Source organism: Solenopsis invicta, chromosome 5 (assembly GCF_016802725.1).
Source record: "Solenopsis invicta isolate M01_SB chromosome 5, UNIL_Sinv_3.0, whole genome shotgun sequence".
Lineage (NCBI taxonomy): Eukaryota > Metazoa > Arthropoda > Insecta > Hymenoptera > Formicidae > Solenopsis > Solenopsis invicta.
The window spans coordinates 17,690,493-17,703,375 of NC_052668.1; the positions used below are offsets into that span (position 1 = coordinate 17,690,493).

General features: G+C 44.7%; 1 protein-coding gene across 12 annotated transcripts in view; it reads left to right on the top strand.

Moving 5' to 3' along the window:
- The window catches only part of LOC105205864 (serine/threonine-protein phosphatase 2B catalytic subunit 2), a 138,519-nt gene that overhangs the window by 107,558 nt on the left and 18,078 nt on the right, over nucleotides 1-12,883 (top strand). For 4 of the 12 annotated variants that reach the window (XM_026131943.2, XM_026131932.2, XM_026131934.2 and 1 more), the window contains exons 7-11: nucleotides 1,729-1,900; nucleotides 2,076-2,202; nucleotides 2,977-3,057; nucleotides 4,426-4,428; nucleotides 6,491-6,523. In XM_026131943.2, coding sequence (XP_025987728.1) covers nucleotides 1,729-1,900; nucleotides 2,076-2,202; nucleotides 2,977-3,057; nucleotides 4,426-4,428; nucleotides 6,491-6,523 — 416 coding nt within the window. The remainder of the gene's footprint in view (nucleotides 1-1,728; nucleotides 1,901-2,075; nucleotides 2,203-2,976; nucleotides 3,058-4,425; nucleotides 4,429-6,490; nucleotides 6,524-12,883) is intronic. The other 8 variants (XM_026131933.2, XM_026131935.2, XM_026131937.2 and 5 more) reach the window with 3 other exon arrangements.

The window sequence follows — 12,883 nt, forward strand, 5'->3', positions numbered from 1 at the left end:
GTGTGTGTGTGTGTGTGTGTGTGTGTGTGTGTGTGTCTGAGGCAGACGGCAATAAAATTAAATTCCGGAAAACGCGTTTTAATTCTCCACGTGGCGTTTCTCCGACAGCAAATCGGTAAATCAAATATTCTTATTAAATGTCTCTGTTTAATGTGAACCGCGGCACGTTACGGCGGCCAGCGAGGAATTCGCACGTGTCGGTGTTCCATGAACACCAGCTGCGGCAGAAAGGTGATTTATCGAGGTGATTTTCATAATCAAGTTGTTCATTGATATATATCGTGGACGTGGCATACACGCACACACACACGTAGGGGCGATCGCGATCACGATAAGATAATAAGCGGCCGTTATGAAGACGTTTCAGATAGCGCCGGTCCGTTAATTTCTCATTTTCGATTCCCGCATTATCGTGTCACGGCCCGGGATAGGTACGTGTGCATTAAGTTTCACGCGAACATAAATCACATCTTCGCATCCTCGAGCGGTGCTCTATGCAAGTAGTCCGGCTGTAATCGCCGGCGCGGCGGTCGCCCGACTACACCGCGGCTCGTACCACTTACCACACAGCCCTTCCCCTCCCGAACTCGTCCGACTCGTAATGAAGCTCTCCCGATCACTCTTCCTCCTCCCCCATCCCTCTAATGGGCCAAAGTGGCTACACGCTGTTACGATGAGGAAACGGAAACACATCTCGCGGCACCGCAATTGCGTTCCACCGTTAAATAAATCATCTTATCGCCGCGCGGCCGGGATGCGCGCGTATCGAAGTTGGAAGATTCAATGACCCGGAGATCGATACCGGCCGCATTGGCGAGCGGCGCGGTTTTCGAGAGATTTCATCCTCGTCATTAATCTCTGTCGGCCGTATGAACGGCTCTTAATGGCCGTTAACGACCGTACCGCGACGTGGCGCAAACATTTCTCACGATTCTTGGCCGGGTCAGTTGTGGCAGTGCGAAAAGGGTCGTCCCGTTGACGTTTCTCGGCTGCTTAATTTGTTTATGGGAACATAAACGCGCCTGGTAAGATACGCCAATGGCCATCGTCATTCGAGCGGGGTCCGGTCGATGGGGAGACGGCTCACCCGGATGACGATAAAAGCGGCACAAAAGACCCCGGACATCTAACTCACGTTAACGCGGCGAACTTAGCGATCTAATGCCGAAGCTTCTCTCGCGCAATCCCAGAAATAGAAACTAATTCGACTTCAGTGTTTCGAGAGTGCACTTCAACAATTCCGTATAAATTCACGGAATCGCGTGTACGGAAAAAAAAAGAAGATGTTGCGCCAGTCGTACTCGACAAGTTGAGATTGATCATTTGGCGCCCGTGCAATTGTTTTCGATGCGTGTGCCAAGAGATCCGCGCGTTACGACGTTAATTCAGGTCGCGATTTTAAGACACACGAATCTCCCGGCATGAATATTCGCGTCGGTCAGCTGGCCTGGCGAACGCTCGTGAAATCTATTACGCCTTATACAAATTGTGCCGCCGCGGAACCTCGCTTCGAAAGATCTTGGCGTTGTATTAACATTTTTTTAAGGGTGATTCATTTACCTCACCACGGCAATTTCCGTGTTATTCATTAGTGCTAAGTAAATTTAATAATACGGGCGAATTAACGCGCTCCGCTTGTACGCTCGGCTAACTCCCTTAACAGCAATTATCGACAATCACCAGAGCTCTCCTGATCTTAAGCGGGCGATCGATAATGTCTGCTTGCAGTTACGCGGCGTGTTGCGACTTTCTGCAAAACAACAATTTGCTCAGCATCATAAGGGCGCACGAGGCTCAGGACGCCGGATATCGCATGTACCGAAAGTCCCAGACGACGGGCTTCCCGTCGCTCATCACCATCTTTAGCGCGCCCAACTATCTCGACGTGTACAACAACAAGGTAAGAGTCTGACAAGACGCGCGAATCGCGCCGCGTCACTCGCAAAGTTGACCGTAAACTCCGACATTAATTTAACTGTCGCATTTATGGTCAGCAGCGGAGCGTTGTTCGTTTTATCACCTATGTACCGCTGGCCCATGATCGTAAAATCTCGATATGTTTCTTCTGCTCACAGGCGGCGGTTTTAAAGTACGAGAACAACGTGATGAATATCAGGCAGTTCAATTGTTCGCCACACCCGTATTGGTTGCCCAATTTCATGGATGTTTTCACATGGTCCCTACCGTTTGTCGGCGAGAAAGGTAAGTTTACTGGATTAATCCGACTTGCTTTTGTCAAAAATGTTATCCTTCCGCGATGTATCTTGTTTAATAATTAATTTTTAACACTCACGAGAAGGCAAACTGACTTTGAACGACTGTCGCGCTCAAACTATTGTTTTAAGTAAAAAAACATTACTGAGCACTCTTCAACAGCGTAAAATGTGAATTAATTTCACGTTATGTTAAATTTTAAATCAAACAACAAAAACTTATGAACAGAAAAAAATCTAAAAAATGACTTTCACTGAAAAAATCACAACTTTTTAAATTTTTAATGTTTAAAAAAATTTTTTTTAAGTATACTCCTCAGATATAACATTTAAAAAAAATCAGTGTCAGTGCAGGTTTCAAAAAAAGGTACTCATTTTGACGTATAAGAGCAGGGTAATTTTCGAGAAAATAAATTAACACTCTTGCAAAGAGAGAATTTAAAACTGTTAATACATGGCGAAGAAGTCCAATAATGAAATAATAACGTAGAGAAAATTTAGCCGAAATTTTCATCGGGGTCACACTGATCCTCAGTGACCATTAAGAGCTAACGAGCTCCAAAATAATCCACAATCGAATAAATCGATCAGTATTTAAAAGAAAAGCATATAAAAAAGTTTTTATGTAATAATTTAGATAGGAAAGAGATATTTTGATTTTTTTAATGAGGCATTTTCGAAGTGGATAAGATATTCGTTCGGTCCGTTGAGAGATGTACTTTGCGCGAAATTTAATTAAATGATTTCTCGCTTTATCTTCCAGTCACAGAAATGTTGGTGAACGTGCTGAACATTTGCTCGGACGACGAGCTGATGAGCGACGGTGATGACGCGCTCGAGGAAGGTAATGTCTACCATTTAGCTCTCATTTTCCACCTTAATCCGTTTACACTCTATTACTTTACAGACGTTTCGAACAAGATCGGCACTCAGACTGGTCGCTCTTATATCGTGATCGGAGCGCCTCTCGTCTCTCACCCGTTTACTCAGGGGTTTATTTTCGACGTGTCTGAATTTTATTTGTCTAACACGAAAATCGTGCGGAGAGATGCGAAACGAGAACCGTCGCGTTCGACATTGAGAGCGCGCCGAGTGCAAGCGCGCCGAGTGCAAATCCGTCCTTATCTCAGCGGCATCTCGCTTACTAATCGGAAAAGCGTTTTATTTAGAGCCTCGCGATTATGCAAAACGATCGTAAAGACGGAGCGTAATTCTTGCTGCAGTTCGTCCGAGATCTGCTTCTCGATTAAATGTGATCTCCGGTAAATTCATTCCATTCGGGGGTGCTATCTCCGATAGCGGCGAGAAACGAGACGCGGTTTCAATCTTATCCGTCACCCGGAGGACGGCCGGACGGACGAGCGAGCGCGTGATAAGCGCGGGCCGAGATTCTCCGCTAATATCTAAAATCTCTTACAAGCTCCGACACGATCTGAGAGAGGCCACGTCATCCTCGCGCACCGGGGAGAATGCGCGGATTCATCCCTCACGTCCTGCCGCGTGCCGGGCCGATAGAAAAGAGTTGGAGACGATTTAACGATGAAAAATGAATCGGGATATCTCTCCCGCCCCATCCTCCGCCACCGTTCTGCGAATCGTCGCATTCTCCGCCGAAAAGGAAGATCGATCGTGCACGTGCGCCCAGATTGGATAAACGGCGAGCGCCAAATTTTTACTTGAAAGAAGCGCGCGACTGTTCATTTTCATCGCGGCGGCGAAGCTTGGAACGCCCGCCGTTAATTTTTCGTTCGATCGCTTTTAATTTAACGCGATTTCGCACGAGAGCGACGAAGCTTCGTGTTTTTTTTTTTTTTTTTTTCCCCCAGTTTGCCTCGCGGCAAATTTCGCGTGCACGATCGATCCACCCGGTGAATTTCCACCGCAATTTCGTCGATCATTCGATTTCGACGACACCTGCGAAAAAATTCTACATACTTTAAGTATTCTCATCAGATGTCCCCTGCGATTCACGATGATTTTATCGTTGCTCGCGCACCTCTCAAAATTCACTTTTTCGAGTGGAAGTTTAAAAAAAAAGAATTACGTACCGACGCGCGCGATTTCCCGAATATTCATCGAAGGAAGAAAGTTAATTTGAAAAAAAATGTTTATCACCTGGCCTCCCCCCCGCCATGATCTCTCACTCTTGTAACTTCCAGAGACAAATCTTGAATTCTCTTTCTGTTTGCATTTTCACTCGCTGCACGGACAGATGGTAAGAAACGCCGCTCGATTCTTCTAGACGTCACACGATTAAGAGCTTCATTGATTATCATTAATTTTTTAGCTATTTCATAGTAGTTTTTTGATGTCGAGTTTTTTTCTCTCTCTTTCTCTGTTTCTCTTTCTGTCTTTTTCTCTTCCTCCGTATTTTTCTTTCCTTGTCGTAGTCTCTCTCTTTCTTTTTTTTTCTTTCCTTTGTCCGTAACGTCGCGTCTCTCGGAAGGAGGAGAACGTATGTATTACGTTCGCGTCTAATTCTCTCTTCTCTTTTCTTCTTCATCTTCCGTTCTGTATAATATTCAGGCGCGTGATATACATGTGTGTACATATAGATATATTTTTTCTCTTTATCTATGCCATCTGTTTCATGGTACTTACGATTTTTCGCATCGAGGTACGAGGTTTCTCACTTGTGTTCTCCTTTTCTTTTCTCTTTCTCTCTCTCTCTCTCTCTCTCTCTCTCTTTGTTTTTCTGTATCTGCTCCGTATCTGCTCTTCTTGGCATTTTTATTTTCACTTCCCCGATTACGTATATACATGTGTGTGTGTAATACATATTCGACGTGTCTCGACACGGTACATAGCCTGGATTTTTACATCTTCAACGGTAGACTTTGATTTTCTGCATCATTATGCTCATAGCATTTTCACCCTGTATCCATACGTTCGTTCAAGATGGCACGATCCCCTTTGCTTGTTTCTCAAAGCACGTATAACTTACTTCGCGAGGGTCTTGAGCTTTACGAGTTCAAAGTACTTTTCCAGCTCGAAGTTAATCGGGCGAGGATCATCATTTGCCATCTTGCGCATCGCGCGTTTAATTTAATTCACGCATGCCTCACAGCGATCGGGTAAGATGACGCTGTAAATTATTCAACCTCGTCTTAATTATTTTATTTATTTATTTTTTATTATTTTTCGATGTTACCCGGGCGTATCTCTCCAGATCGATTTTATTTGTCATTTCGTTTGCTCCGATCGACTACCACTCTGTCCGAGTTCCATAGTCAATTTCAATTTCACATGTGTCACGTCCATCCCGCCCCCGCTGGCCTATTTTATTATACTTTCTTTTTCTTTTTTCGTGTATTTCACACATGTGTATGTATAGTCACTCCGCCCTTCGTCCCCACGGTATGGAAAGCTAAAAGAAAAGTTAAGGTATCTTTTTTTTTCTCCCGGCAATCGGCGGATGGAACTTCGCGACCGGTGATACGATCGTGCTTTGAGAGTTTTTGTTTTCCTCGTCGCGGTGGATCGAGCTGTGTGAATAAATCGAACACGTCGTCACCGAGTCGCACTAAAGACGATATACTTTTTCCGGAGATATCGACCTGTGTCGGCTGGCTGTCGCCGATTAATTTTACATTCGTCCACGTGTGCCCGAGACACCGGGTTAATTCATTCCCGCAATTCGCGGCACGTCGGAAGGTCAGATCGATACATTGTCCGGTGATATCCGTGCGGGTGACCACCGGGTCTAACAAGTATCCATCCGCCAGGCCGGGTCCAAGCTCCGAAAGAAAGTCGAGCAGCCCACCCCCCTTATCGCCCCTTCCCCCTCGCCCCGCCCCATCAAAGCCGTAGAGAACGCGCTGGCGAGAACGTTTTCCCGGCTGTTGCGGCTAGGTCGTTCTGATCGAAAAAAAAAGAGTTCAAACAAAGAGTCCCGGTGTTTCGATCAATAAAGACACCCTCGACCTCTCCCGTACCCCTCTATCCCTCCCCCGTTCCCTGGTTTCGCCTCCTTTAATTATCGCGAGAGATATATACGCGCCGCCCATGACCCCTCGTCTCTCCCCCTGCCTTGATCGAGCCCCCTTCGCTCTTGCCCTCCCCCTCTCGCCCCAACCCCAACCCCCCACCCCAAAGTTGCACTGACTGTCTTTTATATCGTACTCCTTCTCTATTATATTTGTATCAATCACACTGGCCTTGGACTCCTCCTATCTCGGCACGACACTATGCTACTACTACCTCTACTACTTCTACTACTACTTCTACTACTACCACTCAAAACTCCGATCGTTCGGCATACCGCAACCCCCGTAAAGTCGCAGCCAAAGTCGTTGTCCAAAAAAAGAATGGTAAGTCCCCGTGAGAGCCGACGACTTACTTGAAGAGCCAAGATTTTTTTCTTCTTTTTCGTGCGTGCCAAGAGTAACCCAACGAGAGTTTTCTTCTCCTTCTTTTCTTTTCTTCCACTTTGTTTTTTGTTCCCTTTTTTTGTACTACGATGTATTTGTGATACAGTGTATGATCTTAACTCTTATTTTGTTTTTTTTCTTTTTTTTTGTTTTTTTTTCCTTTTTGTTGTTCTCCTCCTCGCCAGTGTTCTCTCCTGCGTTTCGGTTCCGTTCTGTTTCTGTCTCCTCGTTTTCGTCGCGCGGCTGCGCCTCGTGACGTGCGTTCTGCCGGTTCGAGTATATGTGTGCTTACTTACGCCGCAAACACGATTCTCACGCTCGTGCGATACATTTAAGTGGCGCAAAAAGAGTTTTTTGCAAGTTTTGACTGGCATAATAATAACGCGCAGAGGAACTTCGATTTCTTTGACCTGCATTTTTTTTATATTATTGACACACACGTATATATACATCGTAACGATAATAATCTAACGATTAATTTTGATATCTTTTATCTAGAGTTATTTTATAACGTACATAATTATCCTTTTGCTGTGCAATTTTTAGATTAATCTTTACCACAATCGACAGATAAAGTTAATAAAAAAAACAACATTGTAATGCAACGGTGCAATTATCTTGGTCAACGAATCGAAAATTTCAATTATTATTTCTTTTTCACTTCATTATTATCGCGGAAACGCTTTTATTTCCAAATGAAGAACTGCATTTCGAAGCACCCCAGTAGAACGACTTCGACACGAACGTTCCGCGCGTGATATTATTTTCTCGTATGTTGAGTTAACTTCTCTCTTCGTTCCTGTATATATACATATCTCTCTCTCTTTCTATCTATCTATCTATATACTTACATATTTCTATCTTCGTCATCATCTACTACTTCCTTTAAACGTGCTGCATATAACCGTCCTCCGGACCTTTTGGATTGAGCTAACATTATATGAAATCGTCCATTAATTATATCCGTCGGGGAACACGCCGTTAAACGCCGTTTTCACTTCCGTTTCCTTCCGTTTCCTTTCGTTTCGATACTGATTCTATTGTGTTACACACCGTCACCTTCGTATCACACATGCTCCCTTACTGATTTGATTAATCGTTACAATAATCTCATTTCCAAATCTCTTTCTCTTCGTTTTTTTTTTAATCTACGTTTTGTGAATGTCTCGTTAAGCCTTCCTACCCGCTTTCGCGCTTTTCGTCGACGACGGTCAAACACTTCGTGTGTCGTTCAGTAGTATATACTTGAATAACGCGACCCCAAATCTACTCCCGATTTGAAACGACATACGTATTTTGAATTTGTATTTGCCAACGCGATAAAGATATAAGGATATAATTAACGAATGGGAAGTAGAGGTGTTCTCTCGCAAAGTAAAGAGTGTCGCAAGGCGCGACGAATCACTCCTTCTTCAGGCTTCACGGACGATTTCTTCTCAGGCATCTCCCGTGCTCTCAAATCCAAAATAACGTGACGCAAATGCGCGCGATGGGAAATACGGTCGCTCTTCTACACGGTCCCCCGACTCGGAATACCCGTCGCCTACAATAACAGCAGATTCACGTGAATTTATGCTCGTCTCGCGAAGAGCTTCATAAAGCTCGGCGGATTAGTCGAGAAAGTTCGGTGAATATACATGCCATTCGTCCGTTCTCTCTCTCTCTCTCTCTCTTCTCTCTCTCTCTCTCTCTCTTTCTCTCCTGTTTTGCTTCATTTCTGCCTTCTCTTACGTTCTCTTTCTGTCTCTCTCTTTCCTTCTCTTTCGCTAGTTCTGGGATTTAGCCGGCGAATTTCCGCATTGCATTCGTTATAGCGTTCGCGACACGGTTTTACGACTTTGAAACCACCCTCGCTCTCCTTCTCCCACCATCTCCTTCTGCCCCCTAGCAATACCTAAAACAGCCGTATCCTCGTCTCTCGTTTGAGTTTCGCTCGTTTGACTTGAGTTCGGTTTATTTGCGCGCTTTACGATGCAGCGTGAGATATCTCGCTCTTGTACGCGCGAATGTGTGTGTGTGTGTGTATGTTGTGTGTTGTGTGCGTAGCATGCCGTTGTGTGAGATGTGTGTGCCGCTTGCTCTCGTTCTCTTAACAACGTCCAGCGAACATTGGACACTCCACTAACAATGCTTCCGGTTTTACGAGCGCGACCGGCTGCGCCTGGGCCTGTTGCCCAGGTCCAGCAACGGCCGTGAGATCCCTCTTCGCTTGACCGAGGTCACCGAGAACGCATCCAGCGATCCCGGCCCATCTTCGAACATTTCGAAGAACAATATTCGTCTTCCGACCGTTTGCTTTTGAAATGCATATACGTATTACTCAAATTTCTGGCGTATAAGTGCATAAGGTATTTACTCACATCGCGGGAAGCATTTTGCCCGAATTTACTTCTATTAAGATTCAATCGTATTTCAGAGTACCGATCTCCCCTAATCTCTCAGCAAATTTGAATTTTATTCTATCGCCGTGGAAAAGATTCTCAAAAAAAAAGAGACGGAACAAAATACAATTGTTGATGAAATATAATTGTTGAAAATGATTTCTTCAGGTCAGAAATTAAAAACGGAACACACGTAGAAAATGTGACGTGCGACTTGTATTATAATTTTGTATGCACGGTCGTTGGAAGGTTTATAAATAGAAAGTACTTGGAGATTATTCAGTTGGGAGATATTAAAGCCAGATAATGGTCTGTCATAACACCTGTTCGAAAAGCGCTTGAGCTCCTTAATTTCTTATCCGATTACGCGGCATCGACGAAAAATCGATACGCCGTAATTCGAGTTACACGCGCCGGGTCACTGTCGAAAGTCGTGTTTAATTAACTAATCGCGATCGACAAGATTCTCAACAATTTCCGGCCGGGTCCGAGAGTGTGTCCGGCTTTCAGCGGATGGCGTGTGCCATCCACGCAGAAATTCTCCTACCCCACCGGGTCGGCGCTCCGCGCCTCTCTCTTCCGCGAGCGAAATCCGGAACGAAAGAGGCTTTCGGTCGCTACGGAGGAGGCGCCCGAACGGCCCGGGAACGTATATCCGATCGATAGAACGCACCGAGTTTCCGTGAGATAACGAGGGAAGGCCACGAAGCATCGATCAACCGTTTGCCGGCCCCCTTACGAGAAGCAGCGGTCTCCATCGGCATCTCGCCGTCTACGCCGACCCGAGTCAATCGTTCATTCCTGTGTGCATTCCGGCGCGCACGTAAAGTCCCATCGCGATGGAGCGACGCGATCTAAGCTCGAGCTTGCAACAATCAGCTTCCCCCCTCTCCCCTCGACTCAGTTGAACCGAAACCAGAAACCGATCGCAGTGAAATCAACGCAGATAATCGTCGCCGCGCGAACGTAATATCGGAAGCATCGGGAAGCAACGTTCAATGGCTCGTGAATGGCTCATTCATGTCTCCTCGTTGTAACTTTCTCGCGCAGTTCATCGCGAGTTGATCCTTTGCGATCCAAACTATTTCTTGTAAATGAGCGAAGATCAAGTATCTCGTCCTAGATTCCACCTAATCGACTAACGTGAATCAAAGAGCTTTTGTTACTTGGAGAAATTTGTGGAGAAAAATGTAATTTGCCGATTAGATTCGCTAGGCTACCGTGACGCGTTACGTCGAGTTGGATTCGACGTAGTGCCACAAAGAGGTAATAACCGCGAACGTTTGTTTCTTCCTCGAGTCACGTGGAAATCGAAGAGGGAGGGCCGGTTGGAATGGAGCTACCACTCGACCCAGATGCACTGAAATCAAGCGAAAGATTGAGCGCAACGAGCAATTTGACATCTCGGATTTCCGCGGGGAAGTTTACGCAACGCAGGCGACGACTTCGCAGGCACATTCTATTGTCGTCAAGCTATCCGTTAGCTCTCGATGTTAGATATCTACCCGGTCTCGTTTCCTAGGTGAAGAAAGGTAGAAAACGATTGTAACGAGTTCAGGTTGTGGAACAAAAAGGTTTGCGCTCTACGGGAGGTCTCCACGCGAGGCCATTTTTCACCTTCTCAGGTGAACCAGCTGCGACATCGTTCTCTTTCTTATACATATTTTCCGCTTTCCTCCGTACTTCCCAGCGTAAAACCTTGCGATTCTTCACCCTCGTTTTCGCGGACTCCAACGATCGAATCGATAGAAACTCATCGCGTTCGGAATAAATTCAGGTGCGCCGTTCAGATTCGTCGAATCGGCAAAATTAATCCTCGAGACGTAATAATATCGACGTCTCTGTACATCTTCTTTCCTCAAAATTATTTTCTTGTTAAAGCACACTTCATTTTCTTTCTAATTTGTATTTTAACGCGTCATATTTCTAATAATTCGAAAGATTAAAATCAAAATTCTTTTTACGCATTAACAATTGATAAAAATTTAATGTCTAGCTCTACGGGAGCAATATGCCAGCTTCTAAAGGTGCAAAAGAGAAAAAAGTCGTACGCCTTGTGGGTCAACTTACAATCGAAACCTCTCGAGCGCTTCTCTTTAATTGGCCAGTGCGAAGCGAATCTCGTCGTCGCGTTGCCGCGCATTCTGATCGAAGTGAAGAAGGGGTTCTCCTCGTGTTACTTTATTTTTACACTCCATCGAAGCCTTTAATAAGCAAACTATTCAACCACGATATTTCTCCCGGCCTGTCTTTATCCCGCGACAGTCGCGCCCTTCGATGCTGTCGCCATCGTCGTCGTCGTCGTCGTCGTCGTCGTCGTTGTCTTCGTCGCTCGCTTTTCTTTTCCTTTTCCCAATCCTCACTCACCGACACGAACACTACGACCTCAAGAAAGATTTCAAGTGACGTGTTGCGCGTTCATGTCGATTCACACGACACGCCGTACATATACCCTCGGTTGCGCAAAGCTGCCGGACATATTTTTCCACTCCACGAAAAAGTCACACCCCCCATTGGTCGTGGTCGACATCCAACGTCGGGCATTAATTTTTCTCGCTCTCTCTCTCTCACTCTCTCCTACGTACGTTATTATATTCTGTGCCTTCTCACTCACTCTCTTTATCTCTTTCTCTCTCTCTTTCTCACCTTCCGTACACACCCCGACTCTCTCACTGTCACTTTGACCTCTCTTTCTGTTTCTTTTTTTTATTGTTTTCTTTCTCTCTCTTTCTCTGCCCCTAAATCTGCTCGTTTGTTATCGTCTTTATGCTTAAGTTACCTCTTTGAGTTACGTTGAGTATACGTGTATATCCTTTACTTAACTCGGTCTCCGTCAGCCGCCGAGCGTTTTATCTTTTGATTACCAGTTTTCTTTTGCGCATGCTATAGTGTATACTTAGTCCTAGGATTAACCGAGCGAACTAGTACTTAATTCGCGCGAGGATCGCGAGAGGATCACACTCGCCAGCTTACGTCAAACGATAAATATGATAACGGAAAGCGTTCCGCTCGGACGGGACGGCACGTGGCTGGCCGGCACGTCCTCGAGCGAGCCTGCAAAAATTATTAATCGACTTCTTTTTCTCTTAGACAGTTGCCCCAGGAAACTTCCATGTATAGAGCGACGTTGCGTCAAATGATAATCTCACGTTCGATTATCACCGCTGCGTTACGTCGAGATTACTATCATCTCGCGTACAAGCTAATGAGTTTTTTTAGCTTTCGCAAACTTGTTAGAATTTTGAAACTAACCAATTTATGTACTTTGACTCTAGTCAATTTGATGCAAAATTCGCGATTTATTTTTTAAACGAACTAGAAACAATCTTTTTCGATTTGAGATGAAGTAATCTTCGACGTGCTCGAATTTGCTAAAAGCGATCGTACATTTTTAATCGAGATTTAATTCTATAATTAAATTAATATATATAATTAATTAATAATAAATTGATATACAATTAAACCCCGTATTGAATATCTCTTATTGGATATGTAATTGAGAATTAAATATATATTTTTTTTTCTAAACGAGTTAATGTATTCGTTCATATAATATAAAACGGAGGTTTATTATCAAAATCGTACCGAATACTCTTGTACGCTCGCCCAAATTTAGCAATTTCGGCGCAGACTAGAATCATCTCTCTCACCCTCTAATCAACTTATTTTCTTTATATTTACAGTATCCGCGGTCTTAAAACGGCGAAAATAGCGGGCGTAACTGCGCTCGTTTACGGGAATTTCAATATCGGCGAAGTTACTCGCGCACAGTGATTTTTGAACGATAATTCAAGTCTATTTTGTAAAATACTGAATATTCCTGGCGGGGTTTCCCGCTTCGGCGCCATGAATTTTAATGTGAAACGCTTCCCACGTTCGTCACAGTCATGGTGGTATAATACAAGTGGCGCTTTCCTTT